Genomic DNA, 18,720 nt, shown 5'->3' with positions numbered 1-18,720 from the left:
TTTATTTAACTGAGTTGCCGCATTGTCTACATTACAACAGTGTCTACACTTCAAAAGGTATTTCATTGGTTGTAAAGCCGCTTTGGGACGTCCTGAGGTTGTGAAAGACGCTATATAAATGTAAGTCTTTCTTTCATTGCATCTGCTTTCTGCACAGATCATGTGACGTGGGCCACTGAAGGCGAGTTCTCAGAACAGAGAGAAGATGGAGAGTTTCCTGCACTAAACAGGTCAAGTGGCAGCAGTAACCTTTCTAGGTAGCTATTGTGCACTCTAAAAATGAGAAGGTTTGGTTAATGGCAATTAACCAACGAAGGATATCCAAAGGCGCAGTAATTTGGCGCCTGCGTCTGCGCACATTCAGAGACTGAACTCCAAGTCATAGTCAACATCTTCACTGAGGCGTACAAAAGCATGGGCCTTACACTAAACATCCATAAGACAAAGGTCCTCCACCAGTCTGTCCCCGCCACACAGCACTTCCCTCCCCAGTCATCAAGATCCACGACGCGGCCCTGTTCAACGTGGACCATTTTCCATACCTCGGGAGCCTATTATCAACAAGAGCAGACATTGATAACGAGATTCAACACCACCTCCAGTGCACCAGTGCAGCCTTCTGCCGCCTGAGGAAAAGTGTTTGAAGATCAGACCCTCAAATCTGGCACCAAGCTCATGGTCTACAGGGCTGTAGTGATACCCGCCCTCCTGTATGGCTGAGAGATGTGGACCACATACAGTAGACACCTCAAATCGCTGGAGAAATACCACCAACGATGTCTCCGCAAGATCCTGCAAATCCCCTGGGAGGACAGACTCACCAACGTTAGCGTCCTTGACCAGGCCAACATCCCCAGCATCGAAGCACTGACCACACTTGATCAGCTCCGCTGGGTGGGCCACATTCCTGACACAAGACTCCCAAAGCAAGCGCTCTACTCGGAACTCCTACACGGCAAGCGAGCCCAAGGTGGGCAGAGGAAACGTTTCAATGACGCCCTCAAAGCCTCCTTGATAAAGTGCAACATCCCCACCGACACCTGGGAGTCCCTGGCCAAAGACCGCCCTAAGTGGAGGAAGTGTATCCGGGAGAGCGCTGAGCACCTCGAGTCTCATCGCTGAGAGCATGCAGAAACCAAGCACAGGTGGAAGGAGCGTGTGGCAAACCAGACTCCCCACCCACCCTTTCCTTCAACCACTGTCTGTCCCACCTGTGACAGAGACTGTAATTCCTGTATTGGACTGTACAGTCACCTGAGAACTCATTTTTAGAGTGATTTAGAACTCGATTTCGAGGGACTGCCTATGATGATGATGCTTTTGGCAGCCATTTCCTAGGCCAGGTAGCAGTGAGCCCAGGGTTACTGCTAACAATTCCTCAAAGTATTTCCTAGCTCGGTTCAGGTGCCAAGGAGAGGAAGGTGGCAAATATTAGGCAAGGAAATAAAGCTGCACTAGCAGAGATCTGGTTGTTGCATTATGGTAAACGGCTCAAATACCAGGGGGACATGAATTAAAAATTAAAAGAAAAGTCAGGCACAATTTTCTTTACCCAAGGGTAATAGAATTGCGCACAGAAGGTCAGTGAAGCATAAAAATAGATTCAAGAGATAATTTAGGGGTGTTTCTGAAAAACGGAAGGGATTGAGGAATATGGCAAAAAGGCTGAGGCTTAATGGATTTTTCCAGTTCTAGAAAATTCTAGTGTTGGGAAACCCACAGAATCTGAAGGATAGTGTTGCATGTCAAAGTCTTCCAAGTAAGACAACAGTGCCCCTTTAAGGTTGAATGGATGAGAGCATGCTTGGTGCCAAAAGGAACTGCATCAATACTCTGGTGTTAGAGCAGAAAGCAACATCTGCTAGTTAATTCTCTTGCTGCGAATGGCAGCATCTAAATCCATTTTTGCTTCATGTGGCTTTCATAAAATATTCTCACAGAAATTAATCAAAGATCATTTTCTGCAGCGCACACACTCTCCTGCCCACTTTGTAATGCAAATGGCGCAAGCTTCTCATAGCTAATATGAATTTTTAATGTTTTTATGCGAAGTCTTAAGAGATCACATCATTTAAAAATGCATTCTAAAATTGTCCTACATCGTCAAGGAGATGAGTTTATGGCTCCAGCTGTGCAAAGATTTCGCTGCCTGTCACTGGATAGGCAGCAGGCTCACAAACAAAAGGCTTCTGGTGAGCCAGTCAGGGAGCAATCGCAGCTGTAGCAGGTGCACATTTTTATTTTCATGTCAAAAGTGAAACAGATTGCAGCCATCCTAAAATTTAGTCGTAGATGGATCATATTAAAAACACCCCCCTCTCTCTTCCAACACGCTCCCTAACTTCGACTCTGTAGTCTATCGATACTAGTCGGTGCTGCTCTTCATTTTTCCCTCGCGCTCCAGATGCACCATCCTACACATTCTTTCACCTCCCTACAGTCCTCACTATGTGAAAATCAGCAATTTCCAACTCATTCTCTCCGGGGTCCTAGAACTCCTTACTTCCCTCAATCTTCCCTTCCAGCTATTGTCTACCGCCTAGTTTGGTATAACCCAATTACTATCTTCTCTCCCAATCTTTTCCACCTTGGGTGGCATTCCCTCAAACATCTGGATCAGCTTCAATAGCACATTCTTGTGTACCTATAGGCAGTATGGGAACAGTCCAGTGAACATGGTGGGCACCAGCCTATAGCTCACTGACACCTCATGGTGGTTACCTGTACCATGGGCCTTGGCTGTACTCCTTGGTTAATGAGCCACAACAATAAACTAAAGCTCATTAGATAAAATCCACTAGGTACAACTTTTACTGGACCACTTTCACTCCACTTACAGGCAGAACAGAATGTCCAATTACAATTGTCACCTCTTAACCCATGCGTTACAAGAAATCTCGTCCTAATCAACAAATGTTTGCCTAGCCACCGCACAGCCAATGACCAAAACTTACCAATTAAAAACATAGGACATAGCTCTGGTAACAAGGCAAAGAATTTTGACTTTTTTTCCCCCATTGTAACATAGGTGTTAACAAACCGTAAACAACCCAAAAATGGGTTACTACCTCAGAGCAAACCCCAAAGTGCATTATTTATAATATGGTGGTGTTGTACCCTTTCCCACGTTTAGTTTGTATTGGTTTATTTGCTACTGGAGTGTGCCATCGTTGATAATGGGCTCCCTTTTATGCACTGCATGATTAAGTTCACGGTAATCGCTGGCAGCCAGAAATACTGTAGCTTCTCTGCATATTTTAAATGAATTCTTATGGAGGGATTTCCACATTAAAACGGCTAGTTATTTAGGTTTTCTGAGAGACTGATTTCCTTTATAAATGTACCTCAGTGCATTAGATTTGAGATCAAATAGCAGCAGTACAAAGGAGGAGTCTAGATCACACTAAATCGATCAAAGGGCATCTTTTAATGCTGATGTAGCCGAGGATATTAGGTCCTTCATTGAAACACCTGTGAACTCATCCTTTTTTGACGTGGAAGCAAGTCATCCTCATTTCGAGGGACTGCCTATGATGATGATGAGATAGTAGCAATATCGGTGCTCATACCCGTGTGGTGAAGCAAACGATGTTGATCAGCGTGACCTGGTTCCGACAGCTAGCCCACACCGTGTCGTCCACTGCGAGTAGTGAGCGGATCGGAGCAGAACCAACCTTTACCAATCGGGGAGTATCCCACTCCCAGTTTCCCTCTGGGAAATGGAGAGAAGGAAAGAAAATAAAAACGATGGAAGAATTAGAGCAGAATGAGATTCACTGAACAATATCAAGATCCAACATCAGGTATCACTCCAGGAATACAAATATTCTTGTAAAGTGGAGCCAATCCAAAATGGCAGTCACATCCATTAAAACCTCCATAATTACAAGGTTTCAGAAATGTGAAATCTAGTTTGAAAATGTAAATATTGTCTTTGTGGACACCCACAGGGACCACCCTTTCCCACAGCCCCTGGAGATTAACCATATGGGGGTCGCTTTTTCTGCAGAATTATTCTATGTCAGCGGCTGGAAGTAGCTAGCTGCATCCTGTAGCGACTCCATCCATTTTAATGCAGACCACAGCTCCTAGCCATTGGACAAGTGCTGTAAAATACTGAAATCTGAAGAGGCAGAAACCTGATCTTGGCAGACCAGTTGGGGCTTCTTCGGGCAACCCCAAGAGTCTAGGGACCCCAGTTTGAAAACCTGCAGTACGGTTCTTGTTTGGGTTACGGAGTCTGTCAACCAACCCCCCCCACAATGATATTTGGCTCAGGCCTGATAAAGTACTTGGAGCTATCGATGCAAGCTGGACAAGTAACCAGGAGAAAGCTTGTGTCACAATTCACAGCAAGAGGTCAGGGCAGTGCAGAGGAAGGAATACCGCACGCCACTCTCTTACCATTCGTCCTGGTGTATATTGCGATGGTCCCATCCTGCAGGCCGGCAAACAAGACATTCAGTAAATGCTTGAGGCACATGACGGGCACCTCTCCGGGGCTTTTAAATATAAACATACACTGGGTTGCCATGTCAACACTGCCATAGCCCACCACACTGAAAAGAAAGAAAGATTAGTTGATTGGGTTTTGCTTGTGGATAACTCAAAAATATACACAAGTTGTATCCCCTATATAAAACTTCAAGGGCATTATTATGCAACTATTGGGGGTCAATTTTTGGCATCCATGATATCACCTTCTTCCCCTGTTCCAAATCCTGGAACTGTTGATGATCTTCCCTCTCATTTTTGCTCCCTTTCCACCCCTGTGAAAGTATTTACACATGATTGTCATCAGAGGCCAGGGGAGCACAGTGCCAAAGAAGAACGGCATGGGATTCAGCTACAATGTCATGGAGTGTGGTCTGGGAGAAGGGTGCTCAAGTAGCCTTTAAGATGGACAATAGTTTATGATAAAAGTTGAAATGTAAATGGGAGATGAGCGAAACAAGAATAATGATAAAGTAGCAGAGGACAACTGCTGCATGTGGAATTGTATTCTAATAGGGAGTCAGTGTCTTCACTAGAGGGGAAAGGAGGGTGATGGAAGGGAAAAATGAATAAAATGAACCTACCTGCTGCTTGGGCTGACTGAAATCCGATGAAACTCAATTTTTTTTTGCTTCTCTCAGAGGATCATTTATTGTGCATTAATACATCTCCTTCATTCATAGGGGACTGTTTGACTGATGACTATATGCTCAGTAAATAACATTAAGATGTAGGTTTTTTTGTTCTTGGCCTCAATTGAAAAACACAACCCCAGACTTGGAGACAACTGATTTGCCGATGGATTTATTTTCAATGAAGCTTGGTGACACACGGCATTTACTGCACTGCGTGCTTTGATCGAATTACCATGAGAGGTTGCCATTAAAATGCATGTACCTGCCCTCGGGGTAAGCAGGTAAGAATGGTGCGCAGGTAGGAATCAGTGCAACACCCAAGTGCTCAGCAAGAGGAGGGGATAGGGTGCAAACATTGGGTGTTGGAACAACAAGACAACTTCTGTGCATGCGTAAGTTCACAAAACTGTGCACACTAAAGGAGTAGGTCAGGGGAAAGAGTATACTAGGGGGCCAACCCAGCCCCAAAGACAGGATGTGCCAGGAAACAAGGAAAGACAGAAATTGTAAATGCTGGCAATCTGAAGTAAAAAGACAAACCGCACAGCAATTTCGTCAGCATTGGAAAGAAAGATTATTCTCGGTTTAACATTTCTAATGACGTGCTCCACTTAAAACATTTACCGATCTCTTTCAATTCTGCTATGCATTTCCAGCATTTTCTCTTTATTTTGGAATGCTAGGTTATCAGTTTGCCACAGTTCTTATTTTACTCGTAGCTGAATGTAGTCTACCGACTCTCGCTGTCTGCCTGGGCAAAGTGCCGAAGGACAGTCAGTGCTCGAAAATGTGAACCCCAGTGCATCAGTCTAAAGACATCAATGTATGGATGCCTCTACAGGACGCGTGTGTTTAGAAGTTTAGAATTTATTGCTTTTATATTGCATGTTGCTCTTTAAGCGTGTCAATAGGTTGTGTGTTTTTGGCTTCATCACCACAATCTAATCAGCGGGGCTGGTGCTGACCAGCCCATCAGTGCTGAATGGGATAACCTCCTGTCCATTCCCAGTAAATTAGATGGAAATACTATTTATCCTCCGGCATATGCATAGCTACTCGATTTCCTCAAAAAAAAAGAGAATTACCTTTGGGCAAATAGAGTCAGGTTAGATAAAAGGGAAAACTCAATGGTAAATGCAACACCTATTGCAGTATCCACTCACACAGAGCACAGATTCAATCTCGGGTCAGGGAAGAATTAGCCAAACATAGCTGGGGCAATAATGGGGAAGCCACTATAGACCTTCTTCGCCCCGTAAAGAGGAATACGGAGCTGAGAAGAGTATGTGGATTCTGCTCATCATTCACCAATGTTTCCGCTGGAGAATTAGCATTCGTAGACATCAGGTAAAAAGAACATAAATAAATAACTTGCATTTATATAGTGCCTTTCATTACCTCAGGACATCCCAAAATGCTTTACAACCAATTAAGTACTTTTGAAGTGTTGTAATGTAGGAAACCGGACAGGCATTTGCACACAGCAAGGTCCCACAAACAGCAATGAGATAATGACCAGATAATTTGTTTTTAGGTATTGTTTGAGGGATAAGTATGGTCAGGACATCAGGGTGAATGCCACCGCTTTTCTTTGAAATAGTGTTATGGGAACGTTTCCGTGCACCTTGAGAAAACAGATGTGGCCTCGGGTTAACATCAGACAGTGCAGCACTTCCTCAGTACATACAGGATCAGGTTCAACATGGATACCCCACAGTTCAGTAATGTGTCAAAATTCTTACAGGGCTTGACAGGGTTGATGCAGGGAGGATGTTTCCTCTGGATAGGGAGTCTAGAACCAAGAGTCACAGTCTCAGAATAAGAGGTCGGCCATTTAGGACTGAGATGAGGAGAATTTCCTTCACTCAGAGGGTGGTGAATCTCTTGAATTCTCGACCCGAGGGCTGTGGATGCTCAGTTTTTGAGTATAATCAGGAGAGAGATCGACAGATTTTTTAATGTTAAGGGATTCAGGGATATGGGGACAGTGCAGGAAAGTGGAATTGAGCCATGATATTATTGAATAGCGGAGCAGGCTCGAGGGGCCGAATGGCCTACTCCTGCTCCTAATTCTTATGATCTTATGTTCTGTCGACATTCACTGTCTGACCACGTGAATAGTGGCCACTCAGTTTGAACTGACTGGCCCTCAGCAGGGTGACTGCAGAGTCACTAGTTGCCCATATCCTAACCTCACAGCAAGTCCCACTCGCCAGTCATCCCTGTGCGTGCTGACCTACATTGGCTCCCGGTCCGGTAATGCCTCGATTTTAAAATTCTCACCCGTGTGTTCAAATCCCCCCATGGCCTCGCCCCTCCCTATTTCTGCAACCACCTCCAGCCCTACAAACTCTCCGAGATCGCTGCGTTCCTTCAATGCTGGCATCTTGCACAGGCCCGATTTCCTCGACTCCCAACAGTGGTGGTCGTGCCTTCAACTGTCTAGGCTTCAAGCTCTGGAATTCTCTCCCTAAATCTCGCAGCCTCTCTCTCCTCTAATATATACCGCACCTGTCCTAATATCTCTGTGTGACAGATGTCAAAATTTGTTTGATAATGCTCCTGTGGAATGCCTTGGGACATTTTACAACTACTGACTGACTTTGAAAAATGACAGGGGAAGGGCAAATTGAGCTCTGTTGTGATAGCCTGACAAAACATTCTCTGGGCTTAGACTTTTAAAATGCAGCTCAGTTGAGATATCAGAAAGTTATTGGTGTTTGTGGAACTGTCCCCAGCAAGCGGCTGCATTTTCCGTAGTAAAAGGAGGGGTCGGGGAGAAGAAAAAAAAAAATTAGTATTTGAATGGAATTTTTTTTTTTTAAAAGGGAACTTTTAGCACCTTTCGCATCCTCAGGACATGCTTTACAGCCAATGAAGTACTTTTGGAGTGTAGTCACTGTTGTAATGTAGGAAACACAGCAGCCAATTTACACACAGCAAGGTCCCACAAACAGCAATGTGATAATAACCAGATAATGTTTTTGTGATGTTGATTGAGGGATAAATATTGGCCAGGACACCGGGGATAACTCCCCTGCTCTTTGTCGAAATAGTGCCAAGGGATCTTTTACATCCACCTGAGGGGACAGACTGGGCCTCGGTCTTAACGTCTCATCTGAAAGACGGTGCCTCAGACAGTGCAGCACTCCCTCAGCACTGCAAGTGTCAGCCTAGATTTTGTGCTCAAGTCCCTGGAGTGGGACCCACAACCTTCTGACTCCGAGGCGAGAGTGTAACCCACTGTGCCACAGCTGACACTCCAACGTAAAGAAAGTTCACACTGGATTAATTAATTAAGCATAAATGTTTTAGAAATAGGAGTATTATAATTACATAAATTGAAAACAAATGAGTTTGAAATATCGTGGGGGATTACAGGAGGGGGTGGGGGGCGGGGGACACTAAAACAGTGATACCTGTACGGAAAAGTTTACAAAAAAAAAAGAGAACAAAACTTGGCTGACCTCTTCTGTTGCAAATTGGTATCACACCTCTCAAGTTGTTTTTCTTCTTGAAAGATCGACTTGCATTTATAGTACCCTATCACAGTGCTCGGAAACGTCTCAGAGTGTGTCACACACAATAAATTACTTTCAATGGCAAGGACTGTTCGAGACAAACTGGATCAAGTTGATGAAATGGTTAGAACAGACCTTCAGATATATCACCTCATATACACTTCCCTTTTGCTGAATTTCCTATCTCCAGTTTGCAGGTTTTCCCAGTATTGGGCGTATAGAAGAAATCTGGGAGGTTGTGTGTTAATAAATATACTGTATAAATATACAAAGTCTTTTGCCCCCTCCGATCTGAAAGCACGGGTTCTTGCTGCAGTGGTTCCACAGGTGCCAATCACCTCTGGTACCTCACCCTACTCTCTAGCTCTCATCCAATGCTCACATATGTCAGCTTACAGCAGGGGTAATGGGCGGTGGGAATCCTGGTTGATTCCCTCCTCTCCAATCCTAACCCAGAGACACTCAGTTGTAGTATCCAAACTGTTACCCTGACGGAGATCACTAACTCACCACAAATTGGGGATTGAACCAGAGACCTTGTCATCTGTGTAGCTCAGTACCACAACACAGAATCGGGAAGCTTCAACATCTGTTCGAAAACTAAACCCACCACTAGAACTTGCTGCCGAATGGATTAAGCACAGACTCGATAGGTAGGATACTTTACAAGGGAGAGAGTTCAATTTGCAACCCTGGTTATCTGTTGGTAGATCTGGAGGGTCCTTTTGTGCAAGGAATTGTTTTTCTTCACTTTGTTCTGCAGCTTTTCCAGACCAAGCACCATCACCGCCAAGGGGATGGGGGAGCCGATTTTCTTTACAAACCCCCACTGGTGTCACTTTGCGTTGGGCCTGCAGGAGAGGTGACCAGAGAGTCAACAGTTTCCTCTGTACACAGACCTAGCATCAGGCACTGTCCAGGCTGGCAACTCAGTCACTATACTGGGCCCTGCAGCTGCAAGTCGACATTCTAGCCTCACCAGTACCACTTCTGCTGCTGAAATGATATTTAAACATTCCAGAGAATTTTGCATTGAATATGAGGAATATTAGTGGTGCTGAATGGAACGCATTCCCATTATCCTCAAGCGGCCCTGGATGACTGCAAGATGGAGATAAAGCTCCCTCCAAACTAGACTGACAATTTTCTTCAACCTTGCAAGAGAATTGTTTACTGCTCCAGGGCGACCTCAACCACCACAGTCTCCGAGCTAGACTGCAATTCAGTGCCTACATTTTCTTTAAAGGCTTCTACACAAACAGAAACAATATTCAAGAAGCATGACCAGGATTATCAAGAAAAAAATATAAACACAAGTAACAGGATTAGATCACAGTGAGTGCATTTAACATTGTAAAGCAGAGGCAGGATAAAACTAAGCAGATCAGGGAAGTCCCAAAATGCAGAAGCTTTGAAATTGTGTCATGCAATATTAATAGCAAGTCTCTGATGGAATTGCTCTGCCTGCTATTTCAAAAAAAAGGGATCAAACTGTTTAAAATAAACTTATTTGTTAAAACAGCAAAGAAATTTCCCACTAATATCGCACAGCACAATCTCAAGGCAAGAGTCTGACATTTTGCAGGGTTTTTTTCGCGACTACGTAAACTGTGTCCGCAGAAGTTTACTATCCAATACCCCTTTATGTTACAGCACCACCCGTTAGGAGCTACCAGATCTATGGAATGCACCTCATTTACATTGCAGGGTGGATTGCTGAATACCATCAACGTTGAAGAAACAACTAAACGTGTGCAACCTTGTACGTTCACACACTTACTTGGTAATCCGGATTTGTGACTTTCTTTTCAAGCACAGACCTTCATCAGATGACTGGGAAGGTGGTATGAGTCAGCAAGTTAAACAAATCTGCCTCACTCTGGCCTGTACTGGCGAGTGACTGCTCAACCTGCTAAAAGCCAGAAAAAAAATGGGGCCTAACTCAAAATGTTTATATTTGCCACAGTTTACACAGAAGAGCCAGGCAAAAATAATCCCTTCAGAAGCTTGGTACAGATGTTAGCACTCAAATCGGAGCTGGAAGGTTGCGGGTTCCATTCCCACTGTCGGACTTCAGCACAGAAATCTAGGTTGACACTTCTGTGACATAGTGAAGAAGAGTGCCACATTGTTAGAGGCGTCACATTTTGGAATGGCCACAAAACCAATCTGCCTACGAAGGTCAAGTGGATGTTAACGATCCCATTGCCCTATTCAAAAGTTCTGGCCTACTGCCCCTACATTCTTTCTTTAACTTATTATTCATTCCATTGCTGTTCGAGGGACCCTGTTGAGGACAAAATGGCTTCCAGGTTTGTCCCCCTACATAACAACTGTGACTTCACTTCAAAGTAATTCGCTTTGAAGCAGTGGGATATGCGATAAGGCACAAAATAAATGCAAGTTCTTTCTTCCCTCGTGACAATAGTGCTATAATGTAATAATTAATGACAGGAAAGGTACTGATTGACAAAATGTTAATGAGGGAACCATTACATCAACTGGTGACTCTGGAGAGCAAGGCATAAGCTATTGGCCTTTGTGAATCACCAACACAACGTGCATGCCTACCTGCCATCTTGAAGTCCCATAATGATAATCGGGCTGCCCCCAGATTTCTCCATTGGAAAAACCTCATCCTCTTCATCTCGGATCATTTCAGGGATATACTCCATGCACAAGACCCGGGAGCTGACCTGGAAGGACTTGACGTGCCTGGGAGTGGATCTGTTTAATGAGAAAAGATCAACCTGCCCCAGCCCCTGTTCTCGCCCACTGCCAATCTATGGAAGGGCACGAGGAAGAAAAAGAGACAAACATTAGTTAGTTATTGTTAAGCAGCCTAAAAAAAAAAGAGATCGTTTAGTAAACTTTTAACATGAAACATCCAAGATCTCACATAGTATAGAATAACGAGCATCGCTAGCTGCTTTCTACTTTGTTACAAGCACTTACCCAAAGGTATCCCTGTGCCAGACAGGTACTGGCATTGGAAATCCCAAGGAGGGAGGATTGTACTGGAGTGTGAAGGGCTGCTTGAGGCTGGATTGAGGGAAAATAATTTGAGTAGTTAATATATGCACATGCACTCCTTTCTTCCCCCCACCCCCCCCATGTACTTTGCTCCTACAAAGCCCCCCAGAGCAAAGCAATCCTCATTCTCTAAATGAAGATCTCCTTTTCTCAACATGGGCGTGACAGCCATGCGTATTTGCTATTTTTCTCATCAACACAATTACCCAAGTCAGAATCGACAACAGCCTCGGAAATGTCAATACTCCATTTGCCACTTTCTCTTCTCAATTTGTGTACTTCAATAACATTCATGGCTTAGATCTCCTGAACGATCCTCAGCCCAAGGTATACAGTTTCTCACACACACTTCCAACTCCCTGCATCCTTGAATATCAAAATGAAGTTTCATTGCCTGATCTCATTGCACTGATTTTCGAGGATATCGAAACTTCAACTCATTAGCTCAATTAGTCTCTGCCTTCCCCCAGAAAAGAGTAAAGCTTGGTGCCATTAACTCTTTACTCCTAAATTTACCTCAGCTCCACATCATTTTTTTTTGTTGGTTTCGGCCCTTAATCTATCTAGGTTTCTCAAATTAAAAACACATCCTGTGTGTTCATTCCCAAACTAGCAGTGTAAACACACACGGCTGGATTTTCCGGTCCTTTGTGCTTCGGGTTTCGCCCCGGAGCGGTGTGAAAGGCAGCGTTGTAGCCTCCTGCGCCCTGCCACGATCCTCCAGTCTGGTTTTGTGGTGGCGTTGAGCAGCACCGCCAGGAAGAGCTGTGCCGAGCGTTCAACACCTCTGGTTGCAACACTGACAGTCATACCGGTGGCAGTGACGAAGGTAAAGTACTCCGAAGGTAAGTGCGTTAAGACGCCTCTCCCAGAGTGCACACGGCCCGGCAGTTTAGTCCGCGAGTTTCCCATCCTTGCGCCACGAAAAGTGTTTATCGCCTCCCTTCGGGCTGCGCCCCCTGACGCAGGACCCAGATGCCAAAACTTCCTTACCATAGTGCAGAATATTCCCGGCCAGTAACTTTCCCGCCCCGCGTCTGTTTTCACCCCGAAAACAGAAAAGCCTAAAATCTAGTCCAAGGGCTCTGTGAATTTTCATTGGGTTTACCCAAAGCTGACGGAACAAATCAGCCCCTCTTACATTATAGAAGTATTCTGCTCAGCATCTCACTCACCCCATTTCAATTGGAGCCACGAACCAATACTACTTAAATCTTAACAAAAGTCCTGACTTCTGAAACCAAGAGAGAGGTGTAGGTACCACTGCTAGACGACGATCGCCCCCCTCCTGTCCTCCTTCCCACTCCCAGCACCAGCCCGAGTGCGGCTGCCGGCATAGCAGTGGCCCAAAAGCAGCAGACACTTCACTGGCGAGCTGCCTGGGGATGTATGGTAAATGTCATCGAAACATAGAAACATAGAAACATAGAAAATAGGTGCAGGAGTAGGCCATTCGGCCCTTCTAGCCTGCACCACCATTCAATGAGTTCATGGCTGAACATGCAACTTCAGTACCCCATTCCTGCTTTCTCGCCATACCCCTTGATCCCCCTAGTAGTAAGGACCTCATCTAACTCCTTTTTGACTATATTTAGTGAATTGGCCTCAACAACTTTCTGTGGTAGAGAATTCCACAGGTTCACCACTCTCTGGGTGAAGAAGTTCCTCCGCATCTCGGTCCTAAATGGCTTACCCATTTAGCAGCTCGCCGGACTTATTAAAACAAAACCTAAGGACTAATATCTGGGATTTTCACAGCTCTTCTACCAAAAAGTTGACCGACAAATCAAGAGAACTTCTATGGAATTTTACCCCGAAGCATCTAGGTCACCTCCGATTGGAGAGAGGGACAATTCACCCTCCTGAGAGTAGCAATCTCCTCTCCCAGGTGAAGTTTGCAGAACTGCCACATGATAAACCATCCCAAAAGGACTGCAGTTTCCTGCATTGTAAAGATTAGCTGACAGACCTTGTGTAGTCTCCGGAAAGGCTCATTTTTTTTTAAAATTAAAAATAGTGCGATAGATTCAAATTTATTCTAGAATCACTTGAATAATAAGTGTTCTCATTTGTTGGCATGTTACATGCTTGAGAATGATCTAACTATTCTGGATCTAATCATTAATGGTCAGGAAAAGGATAGAAGTTCCTCCAATGATATGTGCTCTGCCACACCAATAAAGCTTAACCTTCAGTCTATCTCATGAATTGACCTTAGCCATGGTAGCCAGCAGAGGTGTTATAATTGACCTCAGGACATCCGGGCCCAAAAAGGAGAAGAATGAGCCAATTCCAGCTTCCGAACTTGGGCCGCTGCATTTACATGCCAACATAGAAAATTACACATTGCAACCTGGACAACTGCAGTAACACAGGGCGGGATCTTCTACTTTGCCATTTTCAGGGCGAAAACAGAGGCAGGGCGGCAAATTTACCACCTGATTAACGTTAGCGATTTAATGATTAATTTTCGTCAATCGGGCCCTGCGCCAGGACGCAAAGGGACGCGTTGTACTATTGTTGCGGCGCAAAAACGGGATCCTCACCAACTTTAGTGCGGGTCTGGGAGCGCTCCGAGAGAGGCCTTGGGTGGGGAAAAAAAACATTGCCAACACCCTTACAATACAAATTGCTGCAAAAATATAAAAAGAATTAAAAGTGGAACTTACCTTTTTTTGCAGTTTATCCAACTCACTGCCGCCAGCAGTGCTGGACCACTGTTTTCCCTGGCAGTCCTCGCAGGGCATGTTCCGCGGCGTATGGGTTGGGTGCAAGGCCAAAGCTCGCAGCAGTGTCGCAAGGAGAGCCATTGCACACCCGACACAGCTCTCCCCGACGGTGCTTCTAAGCTCTGCCACAAAACCCGACCGAAGGATTGCGACCCGGCGAAAAACAGCTGACCGTCCCATTTTTCGCCGTGGAGTGCCAAAAAACGGGTCACAAACAACCCGAAAATCCATCCCACAGTCTTTGACCCCAAATACTGTATATTAGATTGTACCATTTGTAGCCATAACCTGTTGGCAGTCACTGCTCCATTCAGTCTAAGACCAGAAGATCTTAGACCTTTATTACAAGAGGATTTGAGTATAAGACTAAAGAAGTCTTGCTGTAATTATATAGGACCCTGGTGAGACTGCAGATAGAGTATTGTGTACAGTTTTGGTCTCCTTACCCAAGGAAGGCTATACTTGCCATAGAGGGACTGCAACAAAGGTTCACCAGACTGATTCCTGGGATTGGGGGGGGGGGGGGGGGGGGATTGTCCTATGAGGAGAGATTGAGTATTCTAGGCCTACTAGAGAATATACTCCATTTAGAAGAATGAGAGGTGATCTCATTGAAACATACAAAATTCTTACAGGGCTAGACAGGATAGATGCAGGGAGGATGTTTTCTCTGGCTGGGGAGTCTAGAACCAGGGGTCACAGTCTCAGTCTCAGAATAAGAGGTCGGCCATTTAGGACTGAGATGAGGAGAAACTTCTTCACTCAGAGGGTGGTGAATCTTTGGAATTCTCTATCCCAGGGGGCTGTGAAGTCATTGAGTCATGAGTATATTTAAGACGGAGATGGATAGATTTTTGGATACTAAGGGAATCAAGGGATATGGGGATAGTGCAGGAAAGTGGAGTTGAGGTAGAAGATCAGCCATGATCTTAGTGAATGGTGGAACAGGCTCAAGGGGCCGAATGGCCTACTCCTGCTCCAAATTCTTATGTTCTTAAGATCTGAGGCCGAAGAAAGGAATCTATGTCAAAGAAACATTCACACAAAGAAAGCAGAAAGCTGTATTCAGGCAAACCATCTCCTTTGATCCACTTCTAGGTCCCAATCAGGCATCTTGCATTATTCATTAAGAAACTGAAAGACAGGTCTGAATTGAAGTGACTAATCTGTGTGTTGTCGTCAAGATAAAACTTCTGCGCCCAACCCCAGAGTCCTGCAGGAATACTGCTCATAGTAATATTGCTGATAAACATGGCAAGTGGCAGTTTGAAAAATATTCTGGTGTTCAACTGCTTTACATCATCATAGGCAGTCCCTCAAAATGAGGATGACATGCTTCCATGCCGAAAGGGGATGAGTTCACAGGTGTTTCAATGATATTCCGGATCCCGAACTACATACTGAAGGGTGGAAGACGCCTGTGTGTGGATTTTTTTTAACGTGTGGTGACCATTGCACATCAGCCACCACATGGACTTGAGCTAGGCCTTTATCCAATAGCAAGGGTTAAGCAGGACGACTGGAGGCCTGCTCTCCTGCACGGATCTAGTAAGCACTGCCGCTGCCACACGCTGCTCTCTCTAATGGCCCCGGCCTGCTGATGGTCTTGCAGGTCCCAGAGTATAAAACTAGGCGGCCGCCACCATGAGCTGCTCCCACCAGCTCCAACTCACCGAGACAAGCGCCCAACACAGAGTTACTGGCGCTCGGTGTGAACACACTGCCCGAGCTCAGAGTCCGATTCCCACTGAGGCATGGGCCCGCCCCAGTGTGGGGAGAGTCAGACAGCTGCCCGTTATTGAAGGAGGGGCACGGGAAGGGGGAAGAAGGGGGGAAAAGAGGAAGAGGGAGCAAGCTGGCAAAGTGGCTGTCATGTTGGGAGCAGCACTCCTCTCATTCCCACCCAAAATAAACGTACAATATTCTCATTTGTCTCCGCTTCATAGTGCGGAAGCTAAAACTGTCCAACACAGGGAGAAAGACTTGGATTTATATAGCGTCTTTCACGACCACCGGGCATCTCAAAGCGCTTTACAGCCAGTGAAGTACTTTTGGAGTGTAGTCACCGTTGTAATGTAGGAGATTAAAAATTCCTTGGACCTGCTGGCAACCAAAGGGTTGAGAAGCAAGATTCTGTTACACAAAGATATATGAGCTGCTATCAGATTCCCTTACATTTGGTTAAAGTGCTTAGGAAATAAGTGCATTTAATGGTTAACATCTGGTTTGAATTTTCACAATTAAAAAAAAAAGAGCAAGGGACATAGGTAGAAGTCACTCATGCAAATTACTGTTATTTATGCTGGAAGATAATTAAATGCTGTAATTATTTGTTTCTGTCAGTCACTACACAAAGCCCAAGCAGCTGCAGTTTGATTCTACGCTGTCCGCGTAATTAGAAAAATATCATCCATCCATCTGTCAGTCGCACTCCATGAAGAGAGCTAGGATCGGTACAAGTTCAGTGCATGTCCAAGTACTGTTCATAACCATCAATTATAGGATATACACACCGAGTGGTCCGGATTTCGTAATTGCTAAGTGTAATATGTAAGGGAATGAAGGGATTATGGGGATAGTGCAGGAAAGTGGAGTTGAGGTAGAAGATCAGCCGTGATCTTATTGAATGGCGGAGCAGGCTCGAGGGGCCGAATGGCCTACTCCTGCTCCTATTATGTTCTTATGTAATGCCCAGTGTGGAAGAGAGCTATACAACCAGGATGGTCCAAGATGTGAGCCCGGGTCTGTGCTGAGTCAAACAAGCAATTGGAAAACTTCAAACTGCCCTCTGCATCGCAAGCTAGGGAGGGATTTTTCCTTTTAATGTCAGCCTTGGTTCATGCACCCAATGGTAACCCAGTGACTCCTGGTGAAAAATGTCTATTTGAGGAATGGTCAGGGACAGCAAACAGCCTATCAGCTCTCACATGAAGAGAGTGCATGGCTACTTGGACTTGTCCACTTTTTCCTTCTTAAACACAATTACGTAAGAAATAGGAGCAGGAGTAGGCCATTTGGCCCCTCGAGCCTGCTCTGCCATTCAATAAGATCATGGCTGATCTTATCATGGACTCAACCTCACTTCCCTGCCCGCTCCCCATAACCCTTGACTCCCTTATCATTCAGAAATCAGTCTATCTCCATCCCCGATAAACTTGTAGGTCATCTTTGTCAAATCTCAGGTACTCCAAATCCATTTACAAAACAGGATTTCATCAAATATGGAAATATTTCACACAGAAACAAATCTTTATATTACAAACAAACCAAATCTTGCATTAGAGTTGTATACAGACAGCACAAGCATACAGAAATATGTTGAGAAAACATAATTTCTAAAATTTACTTTCATATCCCATTGAGATCTCTATCTCGCACTCTAACTGCATGGCTGCACTAACAGTCTTATTCTAATGTTTCATTTCTCTTAGAGTGGCTAATAATCCAACATTGAATAATAACTTTACAATTAGTTTAATGTCAGCAGACAATTTCCATCTTGCAGACTTGCTTCTCCCAGTCTCAATCCAACTTATTGGTAAATTGAAAAACTTAATCTCAAGGGAATGACTCCAAATGCTGATATTGATCATTGCACCATGATTCTAAACAGACATTTGCACTTATTTTATAACTAAACTTACTATTTTTCATTTACATACATCACATGATTACCAATAATGTATCTGTAATTTAACACAGAATCTCTTCACTTCCATCAACTAATTACAACTACATAGTTATATTTAGCCACTTTAACCACTTAACATATTGCTATGATTCTTTCCTGAGCATCTAATCTCACAATTAAATCTGCTTACTCCCCAAGTTTCACTAACAGGAGTTTAATTTTAGGAGTCAGCCTAGGCTCAGTGATAGCACTCTTATCTGAATTAGAAGATAGTGGGTTCAATCCACACTCCTGAGATTTGAGCACATAATCTAGGCTGACACTCTAGTTTCATAGTGAGGGAGGGCTGCACTGTCAGAGGTGCCATTATTTGGATGGGACATTAAACCAAGGCCCTGTCTGTCGTCTCAGGTGGATATAAAAGATCCCACGGCACTATTCGAAGAAGAGCAGGGGTGTTCTGCTGGTGTCTTCAACATTTATCCTCAACCAACATCATTAAAGCAGCTGGGCCTAGTCATGTATTTTATTGCTGTTTGTGGGAACTTGCTGTGTTCCGTGTCTACCTGGAGCAGTGCTGGGAGTCATGACCAAGGCCACTGGTGTTTCGATTTCAGGAAAAATGAATATAAATAATGGAAGGTGATCCATAAAAACACTGCGAAAGATCATGGAAA

The 18,720-nt window shown here is 44.6% G+C and overlaps 1 protein-coding gene across 1 annotated transcript in view; it reads right to left on the bottom strand.

The window, feature by feature from the left end:
* Window positions 1-18,720, bottom strand: part of arhgef10lb (Rho guanine nucleotide exchange factor (GEF) 10-like b) — a 224,859-nt gene that overhangs the window by 11,686 nt on the left and 194,453 nt on the right. Inside the window, exons 22-25 of the mRNA XM_070860199.1 lie at window positions 11,606-11,692; window positions 11,222-11,433; window positions 4,405-4,559; window positions 3,570-3,712 (exon numbers count right to left, since the gene is read on the bottom strand). Of these exons, the coding sequence (XP_070716300.1) occupies window positions 3,570-3,712; window positions 4,405-4,559; window positions 11,222-11,433; window positions 11,606-11,692 (597 nt within the window). The remainder of the gene's footprint in view (window positions 1-3,569; window positions 3,713-4,404; window positions 4,560-11,221; window positions 11,434-11,605; window positions 11,693-18,720) is intronic.

The sequence above is a fragment of the Pristiophorus japonicus genome, chromosome 18, assembly GCF_044704955.1.
Source record: "Pristiophorus japonicus isolate sPriJap1 chromosome 18, sPriJap1.hap1, whole genome shotgun sequence".
Lineage (NCBI taxonomy): Eukaryota > Metazoa > Chordata > Chondrichthyes > Pristiophoridae > Pristiophorus > Pristiophorus japonicus.
The sequence above is the reverse complement of the archived record's forward strand: the minus strand, read 5'-3'. Positions and strand labels throughout refer to the sequence as shown.